This window comes from Physeter macrocephalus, unplaced genomic scaffold, assembly GCF_002837175.3.
Source record: "Physeter macrocephalus isolate SW-GA unplaced genomic scaffold, ASM283717v5 random_252, whole genome shotgun sequence".
NCBI lineage: Eukaryota > Metazoa > Chordata > Mammalia > Artiodactyla > Physeteridae > Physeter > Physeter macrocephalus.
Window position 1 is genome coordinate 19,737 of NW_021145538.1, and position 18,811 is coordinate 38,547.

Below are 18,811 nucleotides of genomic sequence, written 5' to 3' on the forward strand. Positions count from 1 at the left end.
CCACAACTAGAGAAGGCCCTCGCACAGAAACGAAGACCCAACACAGCCAAAAATATAAATAAATAAATAAAATTTAAAAAAAATATTCCGGGGGAAAAAATTCCAGAAAGTTGCAAAAAGCGAAACTTGGATTTGCCTGCAGGAAACTGTTTACATAGCATTTACATTGTGTTAGGTATTATAAGCAATCCAGAAATGATTTCAAGTATACAGGAGTATGTGAGTAGCTTATGTGTAAATACTATACCATTTTATATTATATAAAGGACTTGAGCATCTGCAGATTTTGGTATCCACAGAGGTCCTGGAACTAATCCCTCTGGGATACTGGCTATGGAAGGAAGATGTATTTCACCAACATATGCCCAAGTCTTTTTGCCCTTTACAAGGCCCTAGAATTGCACACATTTATTATTCCAGCAAACCCTATGCCAACATCTGGCAACATCTTCCCTCGACAAATTTTTAATGAGTACTTACTATGTGTCTTAGCACTATGGTAGGCGTAGGGACTTTTAACAATTAAATCCACAATCACTTTGTGAGAACCTACTTAGCACAGGTTCTCAGCACAGCGTTAAGGACACATCCAGTTAGTCTCCATTTTTTCTTCCAATAGACTTTTTTTTCTTTTTTGGTTGCGTTGGGTCTTCATTGTTGCGTGCAGGCTTTCTCTAGTTGAGACGAGCAGGGGCAACTCTTCATGGTGGTGCACGGGCTTCTCGTTGCGGTGGCTTCTCTTGTTGCCGAGCACGGGCTCTAGGCGCACAGGCTTCGGTAGCTGCGGCTCGCGGGCTCTAGAGCGCAGGCTCAGTAGTTGTGGCGCACGGGCTTAGTTGCTCCGCGGCATATGGGATCTTCCCGGACCAGAGATCGAACCCGTGTCCCCTGCATTGGCAGGCGGATTCTTAACCACTGTGCCACCAGGGAAGTCCCCAACAGACTTTTTAAGTGCACCCATTCTTGGCTTAGCCCTGTTCTAAGCACTAGAGATAATATATTAATTTATACAACAAATGTATAAGAGAATCTACTACGTAGCAGGTATTGGGCTTGGCAGTGAGGACATTTATATCACAGCAAACATTTCATGAGTGTCTGTTATATGTCCTATCACTGTGCTAGGCAGTAGAGTTTCACTCATTCATTCATTCATTCACTTAACAAACTTAATTAGCACCCACTACATACCAGTTATTACGCAAGGCTCTGGAGAAATTACTAAATTTGAATAGATATCATTTCCTTGCCTTCAAGGAAATTACAAATTCACAGTTGTAGTAAGGATAAGACATGTACACAAATTAATAAATCAATCACTCATTTATGGAGGATTTGTGGTATACAAGAAGAGACAGGGGCCCAAATAAGAAAACAAGTGATAAATGATAAATAGAAAAGAAAAGACAGAAATGCAAGACGATTTGGAGATAGAAGAGGCCAGGAGGTTGGGCAAAAGCTTTGGGAAAGAGGTGACTGGAAGGATTGGGGTGTATGGAAAAGAAGGATTGGGGTGTATGGAGAAGAAGTGAGGGCATTTCAGGTAGTGGGAATGAGAGACGTTAATGTCAGAGGTAAAACAGATGGGACCTGATGACCAATGAAATGTATAATCAGAGGGAGAATATATTATTATAACATATATAAGCTGGAAGTGGCACACCCCCTTATAACAGCCCTGTGAGGCTGGTACTGTTTATTCCCATTTTACTGATAGGAAACAGGCTCAGAGAGGTGAAGTGACTTGTCCAAGGTCACACAGCTAGCAAATGGCAAGTCAGGATTCAAATAAGTCTGAGTTCACAGCGCACGCTCTACTCTCCAGGGGAGCACAAAGAGGGAATGGGAGGAGTAGTGGAAGCCTTCAAGGGGGAGATGACATCTGAAGGGGGCCATGAAGCACAAGTAGAAGTGCTGTGGATAGAGGATCACGAAGAGCATTCAGGGTATGTACAAGCAGAAAACATAGGTCAGCGAAGGGCAAGGGAGGGCCAGTCCCCCTAGGGAGCCATAGTTTCCACCTCAAAGAGGAGTGTGGAGGGTGGGGAGACCAGGAAGGTGAGGGCCAACTGTCTCACCAGCTCCCTAATCCCCATCACCGGGCACCCAGCTGGACTCTGCTCCTACCTGAATACAGAGGCAGGGAACCAGGTCTGTGTGGTTCAAGGTGATGGTCTGCGGCCCAGTCTGTGGGACAAGCAGGAGAGAAGTTGAAGAAGATGAGGAAGAGGAAGGCTGGAAGCCAAAGTTAAGGACACCGGGCAGGCAGCCGTTCCCCCACCAATGTTCCTTGCTTTGGGTGGGGGTGGCTGTGTCCTTTTCAAAGGTGCCCTATGACAATGCACTTGCAACTTTAGCACAGGCATCGGCCTGCAGTGGGAATGGACGTGGGGACGGGGAGGCCTCACCAGGTTTCTGTGCCACCAGGGTTTTGCAGGGCCCGGGACCTGGTTCCAGTACAGGGAGAGGCCAAAGCGCTGCTCCTCAGGGACGTCCAGCACAAGGCGCACGTCGTCGCCATCTGCAGACACTTTGAGCCCGGGCAGGGCTGCGGAGGAGGCAAAGAGACTTCCTTCACCTCTTCTGTACACCCAAGCCTGGGTCACACCCACCCACTGCCCCTTTGGAGTTTCCTTCAAAGCCTTTAGACTAGGAGGCCCCTGGAGGGCAGAGCCTGTGTCTCCACGTCAGACCAGACTTCAGCCACAGCCCAGGACTGAACCCATGTAGGCCCCAGTATGGGGTCTGGAGAGGGCTCTTCTCCTTGCTCCTCCCTCTGCAGCCAGAAGTACCTGTAACCACTGTAAAATAAATCATTCTCCTCTGCTCAGAACCTTCTGATGGCCCCCACATCACCCCAGAGTAAAAGCCAGAGTCATTACAGTGGCTTGCAAGTCCCTCCCCAATATGGCTGCTGTGAACACTCTAACCTCATTTTCTATCACTCTTGTCCTTAATTAACCTGCTGCAGACACACTGTCCTCCTTGCTAACACTTAAACACACTAGACACACTCCTGCCTCAGGCCCTTTGCACTGGCTATTCCCTTCACATGGAACCCTCTTCCCTCAAATACCCCATGGCTCCTCCCTCACCTCCTTCAGGTCTTTTGCTCACGGACCACTCCAACTCCCAACCTCTCTATCCCCCTTCCCTGAAATTTCTCCATAGCACTAATAACCATCTAACTTATTGCATATTTCACATCTCCATGTGTTTATTGTGTCCTCCATCACCCCCACCCTGACCCTGACTCCCAGCTAGAACGTCAGCTCCATGAAAGCAGGGATTTTTGTCAGTTGTTTTTTTTTTTTTTTAAATTGGTTTGTCTCCAGTGCCTAGGGTTATTCCTTGAGCAGGGTAATGACTCAATAAATATCTTATGAATAAGTGAATCAGTGTCTACCAAATGAATAAAGATATGAAGTCCATGATGTGTATCTGTATCCTCAAACCTCTGGTGCTGAGTAGTCTTTAATGAATTACCAAAGAGGCATCAAGCTTAAGTTTAAGAACCCAAATAGAAAATGAAGTTGAAATCATTTGAGTTCAAAAGCATCACAGTGTTTCTATCTCGATGTGGCTGGTAGTTATGCAAGTGTATACATATGTAAAAATTAAGTGAACTGGACATTAAAATTGGTGCACTTTACACACTTTTCTGTATGTCTGTTATACCATGATAAAAAAGAAAATACAAAACATAAAAATGAACAAAGTCCAAATAGTACATGAGAAAAATCATCAGAACCTTGAGTTTCTTAGCCCTTATTTTATGATTTAATATTATTTTTATTTTAATATATGGGGGCGGGGTGCACTGTAATCTTGACAATGTTTTGGGCCACTAGATGTTCCTGGTACTAATAAATATTTGTTCTAAGAAGTGAGAGATTCACCTTTATATTCTAAATGCCTGGCACTGAGTAAGAGCTACCGCAGTTCTTTTGTGATAAATGAATGAATGAATAAATGAGCTCGGTGAGCCTCTGGGATGTGGCAGCCAGACCTGAAGTTCACTCCAAGGGTCCCTCACACTCCAGATCCACCCCAACCCTCCTCCCAGCCCTGCTGGCCCTAGCTCCTACCCCAGCAGCTCTGAATGCTGTCCCGGACTTCAAGACCCCTGCAGTCTGGGGAGAGATCACAGAAAAGCCTCTAGTGGGGTTGGGGGCAAAGAAAGAACAGGGGCAATCCGACCCATGGGGAGCCCTGGGAAGGGCTCCCTGTCCCCTCAATACCACCCATATCTATTCCAGTGCCCAAAGCACCTTCCCCAGGCACTGGGAAGCAATGTCACCTGGGGAGAGGAGGCATGAGGGACTGACTATGGGCGGCTGGGAGTGAGAGTGCCTGAGAGCGGCCGGACAAGGAAGTGGGTGAAAGCAGAAGGGCAGTGGCCGGTGGGGAGAGAGACTAAGGGGCCAGCACTTGGGGCCCCTCAGGCTCTGGGGCCACTTACCAGGCAGCTGCTGTGTGAGATTGAGTTCCTTCTGGTACCGGGGCTGAGTGTAGGACCAGATTCGCACCTCAGCCCCCAGGGCAGCCTCGAAGCAGTCAAATACTACAGAGCCCTGTGAGGAGAGGGTGGCGGAAGGCTGGTGGTATAGGGCTCAAAATTGAGGCTCCTTTCCATGGTCTGCTCCACTCACCCTCTGCCCTATTCCCAGCCAATAACTATTCATACTGTATGGCCCCCAATTCTGCCATGAACGTGTCCTCAAAGGCCTCCAGATCTAAAGCACGTGCCCTCTGGAGGGGTGGCAGCAGGGCCAGGAAACGTGCCCTCACTCTATTAGTCCTTGCCTCATCCCTGCTGTTCCAGGTCACGTGCCAAAGCTAAGGTGATCAGAGACCCCAGACCCCAGCACCAATGTGGGAGGCCCTCCCCACAGAAGTCGTTCTCACTCCCAGTGCCTCAGCGGGCCTCCTGATTGCCCTGTGAGGGGGACCAGCAGGTGATCTCCCATTATTTTCCAGGTAAGACGATATAGACTGGGGGCTGGGGACAGGAAGGAAGTCAAAGTTTGAGTAACTTGGCCCAAGTGGAGATACATATCGCAACCATGAGCAGCCCCCTGAGGCTGGGAGAAGCTCTGCGAGGGGACAGACATGGTATATGTGGGGCAGACACGGACAGTATGGCAGGGAATCCGGAAAAGTGGATTCAGCCCACATACTTCCCCTCTGCAAGCCTCAGCTTCTCTATCTGGAGCATGAGGGCAATAATAATGTCTAGTTCATGGGGGTAGTTTTGAGGATAAAAGAAAGGAAAAATTAAACTTTCTGAGACTCTTCCGTGTTGGGTATTATACCAGGTGTTTTATACATATCAACTCATTTTATTCTCACAACAGCTATATGAGGTAGGACTATTCTTTTTTTTTTTTGGCCGCACCGGGTGGCCTGTGGGATCTTAGTTCCCCAACCAAGGATCGAACCCGGGCCCTCGGCAGTGAAAGCGCAGAATTCCAACCACTGGACCACCAGGGAACTCCCGAGGTAGGACTGTTCTTTTTCCCACTTTAAAGACAGGAAAACTGAGGCATAAAGGACTTGCTCACAGCCCTGCCAGAATCAGGACCTAAAGAGATAATGCACGTGAAAGCACTTCATAAATTCATTATTATTTCGCATACCACAGACTGACCAGGCTGCACGAGGGCAGCAGGCACTTGCACCTCCAGTAGGACGCAGCGGGCAGTAGGGTAGGCCTGGAAGGAGAGCACGACGTGGGCCTGGAGAGAGGCTGTGAGCAACAGGGCAGGGGGTCGGGTCAGGCTCAGGGGCCCTGGGCAAGGCTCTGGCGAGGGGCAGTTGGGCCAGCCGGCTTCTCCTCACCGTTCCTAGGCTCCTCGATCGCTGGGTCCTCTGCAATTCCAAACTTCTCTTCATCTTCAGGCTCTTCCCAGTACCCTGGAATGACCCGAGAGCAAGGCTCAGATCTAGCCCCAGCTCTGGCTTTGGGTTCCTTCCAGGAAGCTCAGTGCTAGGAAGCAGAGGCCAGGCTTGGGGCCGGGGGTGTGGGCGGGGAGACCAGTCTGACCTGGGGGTGGGGGGGTCCGTTGGCCAGTGTCCTCCAGGAGAATACTAAGGATGCCCCGTGCTTCCTGACAGACAACCTCCCTGGTCTTCGTGCCCACTCCAGACACACTCACATGCACCCATGCCCAGTCATGGGATGACAGGCTCACCATGCACAGCCAAGTGGACGGCCACACGCACACAGAGGTCACAGTCGGTCTCCTTGTAGCACCTTAGCACCAGCTCTGTCTGCAGGCGTGTGGGCACCAGCACGGGGCCTGCAGCAGACACGAGGCTCCCAGGCAGGCAGAGCATGTCACCATCTATGTGTGAAGGGTGGGGTGAGAGCTGAAGCTTCTCAGACCCAGAATCTGGTTGCACCTGACACCCCCAGAGGGCCAAGGAGCTTTGGGCTCTTCCTGGGCTGAGGGTAGGTGGTGAGGGCATGGGACTGAACAGTTCCCCTCCCTTCTGCCCACCTGGGAAGATCTTTCCTCTCTAAAAGTAGGGCTACTTACCCCAGAGGTGGCAGGAAAGGCCCTGGGAAGGAGGTAAAGACAAGTTAGAGTTTATGCGTCCAAATCTAACCATCTTTTCCTGAGGTCCCCCCACCCGCCTACCTCTTTCTAGGGCTCCCTTTTCCAAGTCCCTCCCAGAAGAGCTCAGGCCCAGCTCTTGCCCCCTCCCCATTCTTCTCTTACACCATCAGCACCCGACAGACCAGCCAGGGCAGTTCTGACAGTGATGGCAGCGGCAGGAGCCAGGCTAGGGCCTCAACGGCCGCAGGCCGAGCCCTGAGCCTTCCTCAACACTCCTGCGGCCCCAGACTCACCGGAGAGCAGCGGGCAGTGTCCTGAGGCCCCACAACCCTCTCTAGAGAGAGGACCACAGGGTTTCGGCCCAGTGCCAAGGACAGAAAGAACCAGGGCACAGGCATCTTCCAGGTGCCAGGCAGCACCCAGGCCTGAGGCCCTGTCCTGCCCCCACCCCGAAGGGGGGCTGACACCACACCTCTTCTCCCACTCAGCTGCGTGCCTGCGGGTAGGAGGGGCCGGAATCCCTCCCCGGTCTCGGGGTCCCGGCGCTGGGCCGCTTGCGAACGCCCTCTCCCAGGAGTCCTGACTCCCATCCAGTCCCCGCCAGAGTGCTTTCGTTTTGGCTCCCGGCAGGCAGCCGGTTGTTCCCGCCCCACCCGGTCCCTCCCACCAACACCAGGCCTGGGAGCCAGCAGCCTGGACCGGAGTGGTGGCCTCACTCCCTTCCTCTTTTCCTCTCCTCCTCTTCCCCTCCTCCTCCTTCTCTGCTGACACCTGGCTGGGAGGGGCCCCTGGAGAGGCTGGTGGCCTAATGGCTGAGTAAGGGAGCTCTTACTCACTCTGGGAGTCCCTAAGGAGGAAGGCTCCATCGAGACAACCGACGCCCTAGGCAATCCTGGGGCATTTGCACTTCCCATGTGACTCTGGGATCTTGGTGTCCACAGGGCCCCTCTTACTGGCCACCCCAGGTCCCTTCAGACATTCCCCTTGGGTCTCATCGTGGGACAGGATCTCTAAAGACAGGGACAAGGGGCACCATAACGTGAGCTTTTCACCACTTCCCAGCCTAGGTTCAAGTGAGGGGGAGGGGGGCATGGGACTCAGGACCCAGAGCCAGGAAGACAGGGTCCTGTTTGTGCTGTTGCCATGGGCTGGCTGCGTGACTGTGGACCCACACCACCTTTCTGAACCTGTGTTTTCCTCTCTTCTCTCTGAAGAATCACAGTAAGGATCAAGGAAATTTCCAGGGAGACATTGCTTGTGAGAATATGACCGACATGGATGTGGATTTGGGCCCAGAAAATGATGCATAACAACCGCCAGTCAGGTTCTTGCTGACCCTTCCAACTCAGCACCCTGGGCACACTGGAAAAGCACCTTGTGTTTCTTAGTTTATCCATCATGTTCACCTTTATTCAACTTTCTCTATCTCAGTCTCCACTGTCCCACCTTTGCCCCCATCACCCAGGGCCAAAGCCTCCTTCCTTGGGTCCAGAGCCCTCCCTCCCTCCCTTCCTCCCACTCTGGGCAGGGCCCCGGTCTGGAAAAGGGGGATCCCTGGCTCCCAAAGGGGTTTTCTGTCCCCTCACCCCCTCTGAAGCCGCCTCCCACTCAGAGCTGCCATAGCTCCCGCCTCCCCAACCCCTGTCCCAACCTCTCTGGCCTGGACTGGAGCACATGCAGACTATTCTCTGGCATTTCGGAGAGAGGAAGTGGGACGATCCCCCACTCACAACAGCACTGAGGTCAGAGGAGTTCTCAGGAAAGAGTGACTCTCCCTGGGGGTTCTGAGGGAGAGAACCCTCAAGCATAAGCATGAGGAAGAGACTGGACCCTGGGGGAACGTGGGGAACGTGGGGAACGTGGGGAACGGGCGGGGACAGTGAGTGTGATGCCCCGCTCCCGGGCTGGGAGGCAGCGTAAGGCTTCGCCGCCAGTGGCCCCTAGGAGGCATCCAACGATTCCGGGGTAGAAGCCTCATTCGGGGCTTCCAGCCAGTGCCCCTAGGCCTGCGGCCACAGACATCTGGACTGCGGTGAGCTCTGCTCAGCCTCGATCGGCAAGTTTGGCGGTCTCGCGTTCCAGCTGGCGGCACTGCTCCACGCGACCCCGCAGGCACGGCCGGGCCGCAAGGCGGCCCCAGCTGGTGGCTTGGGTGGAAGTCCGCGCGTCCAGCGCCCGCAGCAGGCGCGGCAGGTCTTGCAGCAGGCGGTAGCGGGGCAGGGCGCGCAGGGGCGGAGGAATGTCGCCTTCGGCGCAGAGGCGACTGAAGTAAGCGAGCAGCGGCGGCGGGCGCGGGGCGGCGCGGAGCAGGGCGCGCAGGGGCGCGGCGCGGGCATCGCCGCCGGCGGGGCTCGGGCTGCCGCAGCTCCACAGCAGCAGCACGGTGCCCCGCTCCCGCGCCACGCGCGCCCGTGCCGCCCAGAGCCACGGCAGCGGGCCCACGCGCGCCACCCGCGTGCCCTCCCACAGGTCCACGATCACGTCGCGCCCGCCGCCCAGCGCGGCCCGCAGCAGTTCAGCCAGCGCTCCCACCAGGCGCCGCTGCGCCTCGGAGTCCGCCACGTGCAGGAGTAGCACCGGCCGCGCTCGACCTGGGCCTGGGGGTGGGAGCAACAGATGAACAGGGTGCGGGGCTAAGGCACAGCCCAGCCCTCTCCTCCCAGGCCTCAGGGCTACATGATAGGGTTAACTCCACCACCACCCCTTTCTTCATCTGCGCTGGGGATGGGTACCCGAGGCAGCTTTAGCCTACAGGCCTATAGGGCGCCTTTGGGCTAATTAGATAAAGGTGCCCAGGAAGAGGAGAGGGCTAGGGCGCCAGGTGCAGCGCAGGCTGGATTTCCGCCCCACTAGTGTCTGGCCTAGAGACTGACTGGTGAACCACCTGCAGAAGGACCTTTGCCCTGCCTTAACCATTCCTGCCCACTAGGGGGCCTGAGGCTCCCCGCCTTGGGTAACAGAGAGCTGGGTGCAGCGGCACGGACAAGGCTCTTTCGGAAGGGAGCCTGTGTGGGGGAGGGATGAGGGCAACTGGCCCAGGAGCCAAGCAAGTCTGAATCCCCAGGTTACCCCCAGTGAGCTTACCTGACAGTGGGCGCTGGCAGGTGAGCACCAGAACAACACCCAGTAGGGTGGTGAAGGCCAGCAGTGCCAGGATCAAGAGCCCCAGGAGCCTATGAGAGACTGAGTCAAGCAGGGTGAGGCCAAGCCCGGCTCCTCAGTGCCCAACCTCCCTCTCACTCCCCCTCCCCCTCCCAAGAACTCACCATCCGGACACAGGAGGTGCTTCCAGGCAAACTGGACATCTGACCTCCACACCTGAGGGCACAGAGCCCCCCAACCCCTGTAAGCCAGGGTAAACCCTCCTCCCAGGGGAAGCTGAATAAGGCATGGGGATAGTGAAGGGGAATCCCCCCGGACAGGGACTTCCTCCAGCACAGGGTTTGTGTCTGGTCCAGCTCTGGCTGGGCACAGAACAAGGTCAAGAGTGGCAAACTCAGAAAGTAAACCCAGGGACTTCCCTGGTGGTCCAGTGGTTAAGACTTTGCCTTCCAACGCAGGGGGTGCGGGTTCAATCCGGGGCAGTGAGCTAAGATCCCACATGCCGCAGGACCAAAAAACCAAAACATAAAACAGAAGCAATGTTGTAACAAATTCAATAAAGACTTTAAAAATGGTCCACATCAAAAAAAAAAAAAAAAAAAAAAGAAAGTAAACCCAAAGTTAACCAGAGCATCCATGAGGATGTGGAAGGCACAGGCCCTGACTGAAGTAATCAGACACCACTGAGCTCCAGCCCATGATCACCATGCCTGAATGTGGAAACAAAGAACCAGGTTTTCTGATTTTTTTCAAGAGACGCCAGAAATCAACTTTTTAAAATGTGACATCTCCCAATATTTAAGTGGTGGCAACTAATTCCAATTTTGAACACCGTGCTGGTCAAATCAAACATTTTTATGGACTGGATTTGCCCCATGTGTCACCTGTGGTATAGATGACAGGGGAGTATATGCAGAGTGAGGGCAGGATTCCTTACCAGGACACAGCCCCCTGGCCTCAGGAAGGGAACGATGAGGTCTAGTGTCACTGAGCTTGAGCCCTGAGTCTGTGGGGAAAAAGAGCAGAATGACTGTCCCCATAGAGGCAGATCTGGCTCTGTCCAGCCCAAGCCTTTGCCCATTGCTGTGTTCCTCCTTTCTACCCACCACCCCTACCCAAACACTACCCAGGCTTAGGGCCAAGTGCCACCTCTGACAAGAAGCCTTGCCAGGCTTCATTCCCAGATCCCGCTGATCGCTCCCAGATCTGAACTGCTGCACAGATAAACATTAATCAGGCAACCAGACACTCGTCAACAAACATACTCTGGGTGCCTACTCTGTGCCAGCCCCTGAGGAGACAAGGCAGGCATGGACATTGTCTCTGCCCTCCAGCAGCTCACAAACCAGGAGGCTAATTATATGCTGCCTCCCTTCTCTGTCCTGCGCACCTGAAGGGGCGGCTTGTCCATTGGAAAGAACGTAAGTTGTAGAGTCAGGAGACCACAGCTAACAAAGTCAGGCTTAACTATTGCCTTTGTGGTTCCTAGCTCTGGGATCTTTGCATGGAGATAGACTTCCTTTCTCCTTGAGCCTCAGTTTCTTCATTTGTGTATGACAGATAATAATCCTTGTTTTACTGAGTTATTGAAAGCATCAAATGGGAATATGCAGGTGAGCCCCCTTTATAATACAAAGTACAGGGACTTCCCTGGTGGTCCAGTGGGTAAGACTCCACGCTCCCAATGCAGGGGCCCGGGTTCCATCCCTAGTCAGGAAACTAGATCCTGCATGCAGGCAACTAAAATTCTGCATGCTGCAACTAAGAGTCCGCAGGCTGCAACTAAGAAGTCTGCATGCTGCAACTAAAAGATCCCATGTGCCGCAACTAAGACACGGCACAGCCAAAATAAATAAATAAATAAATATTAAAAAATACACAGTGCAATGTGTATTCATTTAGTAGTAGTAGCTGTTATTACATTATGGACTCCTTAGGGGCAGACTGTGTTATATACTTTTCTTATATCTCCCAGGGCCTAATACAGAGTGGGAACAGAGTAGGCACTCAATAAATGCATGCTGAACTGATTGCCATCTGTCTACAGGCAGGATGTGGCTTCACCCTGTGCTCTGGGTGCTGGTTAGAGAGTTGATCAGTCTCCACCCTTTGGGAACACCCTCCACCACCTACCCCATACCCCAGCCCTGCCCCAGACCCCATTCTCCAGCCAGCTGAGAGCAGGTGCTGATGCAGGGGCTCTCAAATCATGGTTAAACTCAATGACGTTCCCAGCTCACAAAAATAAATGAGTCCATGGATTTAGCTCTCAATTTTAAGTTATCCCACATGACTCTGTCGTAAATCTTAAGCATGGTTTCGTCTTAAATCTTAAGCATTTGCTACCACCTGTAGGCTTGGGAGCCCTCACAGAATACAAAACAAATAAACAAGCTGCATGTAAGTAAGAAAGAACTGAAACAAGCTAGCTATGCTTAGTCAGCTTGGTGCTGTGGTTTTGCGGATATATTTGATGGTGGTTTTTATGTCAGATACCCAGAAGAGAGTCCGCTAAGTCAAACTGTTTTTAGTTCACATGATAGAGTTAAATCTGTCAGTAGTTTACAGTATTCTGCGAAGAGCACTTCAGCTTCCTGGGGCTCTGCCTCCCAAAGATAGAGAACTTCTGCCAGGAGCCTTGTGGAGGAAGGCAGGAGAGTAGTGGGAGAGGACAGCTGGTCAAGAGAGGGCATCAATATAAAATGCGGTGGGAGTTCGAGTGGGCCAGAGAACAGCTGGGAGTGGGAGGGCCAGTCTCTTGTCTCTGTTTATCCCTGTAGTTCAAAATCGAAAAGGATTAGAGGGACTTCCCTGGTGGCGCAGTGGGTGAGAATCCGCCTGCCAATGCAGGGAACATGGGTTCGAGCTCTGGTCCGGGAAGATCCCACATGCTGTGGAGCAACTAAGCCCGTGAGCCACAACTACTGAGCCCGTGAGCCACAACTACTGAGCCCACTCGCCGCAACTAGAGAAAACCCGCGCACAACAACGAAGACCCAACACAGCCAAAAAAAATAATAATAAATTTATAAAAAAAAAAAAAAAAAAAGAAAAGGATTAGAAACTGCTCCATCGAAGACCCCACTGACTGGCAGAGGAGGCAGCTGAACAAAGGCTGACCAAGTAAATAAATAACCAGATGTTGTAAGAGATTTGCTTGCCTCCACCTGCTGTGCTCTAATCAACAAGTTCTAGTGGGGGCCAAGCCCTGGCTAGGCCATACCTGGCTGATGCTGTACACAGGGGGCACCATGCTGTCCTGCCCCAAGCCTGAGTGGCTCCAGGCAGCACTGAAGGTGGCAGGCATCCTTGAGGAGAAGTGAAGGACCAGCTGCTGGGCCTGGGTATCCATACTCACGTTCCAGGATGGGGCTGCCAGCGGGTAGGAAAGGGCAACATGTAATAGATGATGTTTTGTGGGAGGTGATAGGAGCCGGGCTGCAGTTGACAGAGAAGTCAGGGCAGGCATAGAGTTTGGCTTTGCCGCAGTTGCATGAGGGTGAAATGGTGGGAAGGGGTCCCAGCCAGGGTCACTTATTGGCTCACCGAATGTCTGGTGGGGGCATTCAACGTGGCTGCTGTTTCCAAAAGAGAACTAAGAAATCCAAGAATGGCAAGTCAGCAAGCTCCAGGCACCATGCACACCCTTCCCCCTCCCCTGTTGCCCATGCTTGTACCTTGAAGCAGAGCTGGGGGTGCAAGTCCACCTTCTCCAAGACATACCACTGTGGTGGGAGAAGGGAGTTAGGGAGCAGGGCCCTGGGCCCCAGCCCTGCCCACCCAGGTCCTAGGGAGGCCGTCTCACCCCCTCTGACTCTCGAGCCGTGGCATTGGGGACGTCTTCGCAGAGGGTGTGCCAGCCCCGCCTCTGGCAGAGGGAGGCATCCAGCTTCAGTGGGCACCGGAGAGTCAGGGCCATGACCATCTGACTGTGCTGGCTGTGGTCAGTAAAGTTCACCGACTCCCAGAAGTCCGAGCCATCTGGGCAGGCAGCAGGGGCAGAGAGTGAGGCCCAGGAGGCCTGAGCCCTATCCCCAGGGCATCGAGAGACGATATTTGTGAAGGAGCCTGGCACAGCCCTGGTCTGCCTAGGTGCCTGATAAAGGAGCATGCCTCCTCCTGCCCCCCCTGTTTCCTCTTCTATTTAGCTGTCTCCTCTCCTTCCTGCACCTCCATTCTGGCCAACTCTGTGCTGCTCCCCAAACTCGAAATCTTCATATCTTTGCTTATGTTCCTCTCAGGATCAGGAATGCTTTCCCCTCCCTTCTCTCCTTTCTAAATCCTGCGCATTTTCTGAGCCCAGCTCAGATGTCACTCCCTTTAGGAGACCTTTTCTACTCACGGACAGCCGTCATGGGCTTCTCCCTCCCGTGAGCTCACGCCCTACAGCCTATTCCTTAATTACAACCCTGCCCTGGACCATAGGATGCTTTGTGCTATTTGTTTGTCATGTTTGAGCACCCTGTCTCTGCAATTTGGGCTCAACAGTATGCACAGATGTCACCAACCACTTTCGCATATAATATTGAATTCCAGCCTCATAAGGAGTTGGAAAGTGAGGCAGGGCAAGTATCATTAGTTTACAGATGAGGAAACTGAGGGTCAGAGAAAAATAAGTGGCAGAGCTGGGATGTGAGCCCAGGCCCTCTGGTCCACCTTCTTAGGACATTACCTCCTGGGGTGGATATTTCTGACATTTCTGAACAGTGCTAGTACAATGTTCAATACTCTGATTTATTGGCAGGCTGATTGGTAGACATGGTAGCCCATGACTTGCCCCCACTGACTCCAGAGAAAGTGCCTGCATGCCTTCTGGGGACTTCCTCCAACACAGGTGTAGAGGGTGTGCAAGTGCGTGTGTGTGTGTATGTGCATGTACATGTACATTTGTGGGAGAGAGAGAGACAGAGAGAAGCTGTGCACGCACAAGAGTCACATGAGCAGCACTCACAGGCTTCAGGCCAGCTCTGGAAGGGACATTTTTTGTGCCTCACGGTGTCTTCTTGCAGGTAGGACACCTGCGGGGACAGGGGAGCAGGAAAGAAGGGTCAGAGGAATGGCTTTCCCTACATCACTCAGACTTGAAACTCATTCTGGCTTGACCTTGCCCAGATGCAAGCTGCCTGAGCTGGCAGGGCACCGAGGAGGGGAAGAAGTGTGGGGTGTGGGCAACGGTGGGTGGCACTTGGCACTGAGGGAGGAACCCCAGACTACAGGAGCAAGATCAGTGAGTGAGGGGCTGAGTCCTCTTCTCCCGGAGAGGAGAACGTATCCCCACAAAGAGGCAAATCATGCGGTCCACATTCCTCAACTTTTGCCTTCCCTGGCCTCTACTCTCAGCGATTCCTAAGGCGCCGAGTGCCCCATAGGGCCCCTCCCTCTGAAAGCCCAACACCCAATGTTATCCCCCTGGCAGGTGCTCCCCGCTCCAGGTCTCTGCCTGCACCCTCCCTTTTGTCATCTCCTGGATGACAAGCCCCCCGCCCTTCCTATCTAGTCCAAAGGAGCCTTAAAGCTAGGCCCCTCAGTCTTACAAGGAGAGGAGGAGGGCTTCCATGCAGGGCTAGTGGGGATGAGACTTCTGGGGCCATATGGAGCCTTGCAGTGGCCACGAGCCCCCACTGTGACAGCTCAGAACACCCAGTGAAGGCAGCTGTCTATTCTGCCTCTGTGGGCTGAGGCTGGGTCTCGACAAAGGCAAGCTGGGTTTGGGTGGGGCTGAGGTTGGACTCACCCCCAGGAATGTACCATGGTCAGCAGGACACCTCCATCCCTGGCTCTGTGTGTGGCTCACAGTCAGGCTGGCACCAGTCTTCCCTAGCATCTCGTTAACACCAGCCCTTTTAAAACCCGACTTAGGTGAGATATGCTTGACCAACGGTGCTATCTGGGTGGCCTAGGAGTGAAGCCCTGGACCACCCACACCTTTTCCTCTGCTCACCTCGATGCACAGACAGGGCAGAAGGAATTCATAAGGCAGGTCTACAGTGCAGCCCCCAGACACAATTTTCTGTGGACAAAGCAGCAAAGGAAGAGAAGAAGAGGGGCCTGAGAAAGAGCAGAGGCACCTTGGAAAATGGCAGGAGAAAACCGGGACCTTGGTCACCACACACCCTATTTTTCCTCTTATCTGAGACATTTCTTTCTCTGAGAAATTTCTTCTCAGGGGGTCTCTGCCCTGTAATCTGACCATCTGCTCTAGGTGTCTCAATATATGGAATGCGGGGGGTAGGGAGGAGATGGGGAAAGGAATATACATTTATTGAGCCCCTACTATATGCCAGGGAGGGTGCTAGGTGCTAGAAGCACCAACTCAATTAATTAAATGCTAGCATCATGGTGATCTTGGGAGGCATCATCGCCATTTTAAATGTGGAGAACTGAGGGACTCGGGTACAGCATCAGTCCCTTCAAATGGTACCAACTGTATACAAGGGTATCCGTGACAACTGGAGGTTGAGGTGGAGTGTCAGGGCCTAGGCTGGAAGAATGGGGGACACCTCATTCTCTGAGGAGCAGTGACAAAAGGGAGGGAGATGGAAGGGTACCAAGACAGATGTGACCATTTTGTTATTTTCTCAGGAGAACAGCTTCTTGGGGGAACTGAAAAGTCCTCTTAATGCAACCTGAATCTCACTGAGGGTCCTCTCAGTGGGGGTTAGTGCCATATCCATTTCTCTGCTAGGCATTCATGGCTGCCCCAGGTCTCTGCCTGCCCTTTCCTTCCTCTCCTGCCAGGAGACAAGGTCCCCTGCGTTCTCTGCCTAGACCAAAGAAGTCTTCATGCTAGGCACTTCAGACTTGTAAGGAAGTTTTGGACAATCACCACCTCTCTCTGGGACTCAGTCTCCCCATCTGTATAATGGGTAGGTCCTTTCACTCCAGACCTGTGATTTGGCTTTTATAGGCAGATGGCCCTCCATACCTGGGCATCAAAGGGACGGCTCAGCTCCTCACACTCCAGTACCCACTGGTGGCAAAGACGCACACTGACCTCAGGGCCTGGAGGAATGGTCACTTGAATAACCCGTGCCTCAGGCAGCAAGTCAAAGGAGAACTCAGGCCCTGGGGAGAAGGGGGACTTGGTGACCTTGTCTTTTGGCCTTAGCACAGGTACCACTTCTTGGCTCCACCATCTCCAGTCACACGATGTGCCTACCTCCAAGCCTTTGAGAGCCACGTTTGGAGAGAACTTCCCCTTTCTCTGGATCTGCAGGTTGGGTTCTTTTGGAACGCAGCCCCTTGTGGGAGGTGTCTGGGGAGGGGACGGAGATGTGATGGCCCTTCTCAGACAGGCAACGGCTACTTAGCAGCTTCCTCTGCAGGCAGAGAGCAAGGCTGGGCTGGCCTCAGGCCAGGAATCAGGAACTCTGGCTTCTATTCCTGTCTCTGGAATCCAGGGCACCACAGGCGAGCTGCTCAACCTTTAAGGCTCAGTGTCCCTAACTGTGTAATGGACAGAATAGTCTTCTTGAGCTCCACTCTTTCCATCTCTCTTTTATGGCCGGAGAACAGAATGAGAAGCCAGAAACAGAAGGGCTGTGGGGTGTAGGGCAGGGCTGGAATTGGCAGGGAGAGTACCTGAGCAGATGCTGGCATCGTGTGCCTCCTACAGAACCGGAACTTGTAAGACTTTTTGGATTTCTGCACCAGGAGGTGGAGCCAGCCCCACTGAAGACCTGCACAGGGAATGACACATTTACTATACAGCCCTTCACGGCCCCTCCCCTACCTGGAGATGTGACCCAGTGTTGGACAGTCAGTCATTTTAGATCAGGGAGGGTAATGATCGCAAACTTCTTTAGTCCTAAGTTATGATACAATCAAAAAAGCTTTTTCTCTTCTTAAGTAGAGAAAAACTATGTATATACAAAGATGTTCATGGTAGCATTACTTATAACAATGAACAATTAAAAACTGTCAATTCTTAAGCAGTGTGTGGGCATTTAGTACGCCCCGGGCACTGAGCTAGGCAATGAAGATGTAGAGTTGAATAAGACAGATCTTACTTTACAGATAGAAGGTAAAAATAGTAAACTCATAGAACTAAAACATTTTAATCCCAAGAATTGGTACCAGCTGAAAGGAGAAACACCTTCACAAAACGATACAACTGAACTCACGAATATCAGTCATGGTGTGTGCTATTTTAGGAGGATCTAAGTCTCTGCTGAGGTTGACAACAGGACAAACATCTCTTCTAGTAGGATAAGTTTTACTAGCATCAGCCTAGGGGCCTCCCCAAATTCCCCCAATTCCCATCTCCACTAAGAATGGCCCAAAGGACTGTTTCTCATACCCGAAGGATCTGACACCAGATGCAGGCACCAACAGCAGGGACAGTGGCAGAGCCAAGCACACCAAGGCTTTGGGGAGGGGGGAAAGGCCGATAGAGTATGGCGAGGAATCTGGGCAGACCTTCCTGTGAAAGATGAAAAGGAAATCAAATGGTAAGGTCCCAGGAGTTCCCTCCTGCCTCAGAAAAGTTGGACTTGAGGCTGAGCTCTGCCACTTACATCCTGGCCGACTGACCTGGGGCAAGTTACAGACTCCTCTAAGTCTCAGCTTCATCATTCATAAAGTGGAGCTGCTGTCAAGATCAAGTAACATAATGCACGGGAAAAATGCCTTACAAAGTATAACAAAATGTACCATAAAACAGGAAGGATCATTGTTGTATGACTGACTGGTGAGGGACCAATTAAGGGAGAGTGCCTGGAGGTTTACCTGGCTCTCATTTAATCCTCCCCACAGCTCAGGGACAACTGTTTTCATTGTATAATCATTTCTACTGTGCTGCTATACCCCTCAGAAACTGTGCGCTGCCTGAAGCCATGCATGGAGTGTGGCAGAATTACAACGCGAATTCAGGCTCACCTTGTGTTTTTTCTTTGGTACTATGCTACTTCCCAGGTTGAGAACCAAAAATTAGAATGGAAGAATGGGGAAGAGGAGCAGGGCAGGGAATGAGACTCACCAGTGAAACTGTCATCCTGAAGGCACAGGGCCCAGTAGGGAAAAGAAAGGACAGAAGTATAATTAGTAGGTATTCCCACGAGGAGCATTCTCCCTGGGGTCTTTGCCTCACATCACCTAATTTCGAGGTCCGCAGAAGCCAATAGCCCATCCACTCTGGCTCTTTTCTT

General features: G+C 52.5%; 2 protein-coding genes across 14 annotated transcripts in view; both read right to left on the reverse strand.

Moving 5' to 3' along the window:
* IL17RC (interleukin 17 receptor C) overlaps positions 1–7,199 on the reverse strand; it is a 13,828-nt gene extending 6,629 nt beyond the window's left edge. For 2 of the 11 annotated variants that reach the window (XM_055082734.1, XM_055082733.1), the window contains exons 1-9: positions 6,857–7,199; positions 6,543–6,564; positions 6,195–6,347; positions 5,842–5,916; positions 5,640–5,749; positions 4,463–4,574; positions 4,089–4,133; positions 2,409–2,548; positions 2,128–2,187 (exon numbers count right to left, since the gene is read on the reverse strand). In XM_055082734.1, coding sequence (XP_054938709.1) covers positions 2,128–2,187; positions 2,409–2,548; positions 4,089–4,133; positions 4,463–4,574; positions 5,640–5,749; positions 5,842–5,916; positions 6,195–6,347; positions 6,543–6,564; positions 6,857–7,153 — 1,014 coding nt within the window. In that variant the 5' untranslated portion in view covers positions 7,154–7,199. The remainder of the gene's footprint in view (positions 1–2,127; positions 2,188–2,408; positions 2,549–4,088; positions 4,134–4,462; positions 4,575–5,639; positions 5,750–5,841; positions 5,917–6,194; positions 6,348–6,542; positions 6,565–6,856) is intronic. The other 9 variants (XM_055082731.1, XM_055082730.1, XM_028484848.2 and 6 more) reach the window with 7 other exon arrangements.
* Positions 7,200–7,334: 135 nt separating this feature from the next.
* The window catches only part of IL17RE (interleukin 17 receptor E), a 33,570-nt gene continuing 22,093 nt past the window's right edge, over positions 7,335–18,811 (reverse strand). For 2 of the 3 annotated variants that reach the window (XM_055082738.1, XM_028484841.2), the window contains 15 exons: positions 18,643–18,658; positions 17,965–18,087; positions 17,247–17,344; positions 16,825–16,984; positions 16,591–16,730; positions 15,607–15,675; positions 14,617–14,683; positions 13,471–13,646; positions 13,343–13,390; positions 13,212–13,260; positions 12,889–13,037; positions 10,603–10,671; positions 9,830–9,881; positions 9,648–9,746; positions 7,335–9,160 (listed from right to left, as the gene is read on the reverse strand). In XM_055082738.1, the coding sequence (XP_054938713.1) occupies positions 8,607–9,160; positions 9,648–9,746; positions 9,830–9,881; positions 10,603–10,671; positions 12,889–13,037; positions 13,212–13,260; positions 13,343–13,390; positions 13,471–13,646; positions 14,617–14,683; positions 15,607–15,675; positions 16,591–16,730; positions 16,825–16,984; positions 17,247–17,344; positions 17,965–18,087; positions 18,643–18,658 (1,869 nt within the window). In that variant the 3' untranslated portion in view covers positions 7,335–8,606. Of the gene's footprint in view, positions 9,161–9,647; positions 9,747–9,829; positions 9,882–10,602; positions 10,672–12,888; positions 13,261–13,342; positions 13,391–13,470; positions 13,647–14,616; positions 14,684–15,606; positions 15,676–16,590; positions 16,985–17,246; positions 17,345–17,964; positions 18,088–18,642; positions 18,659–18,811 lie in introns of all 3 variants that reach the window. The other variant, XM_028484840.2, reaches the window with a different exon arrangement.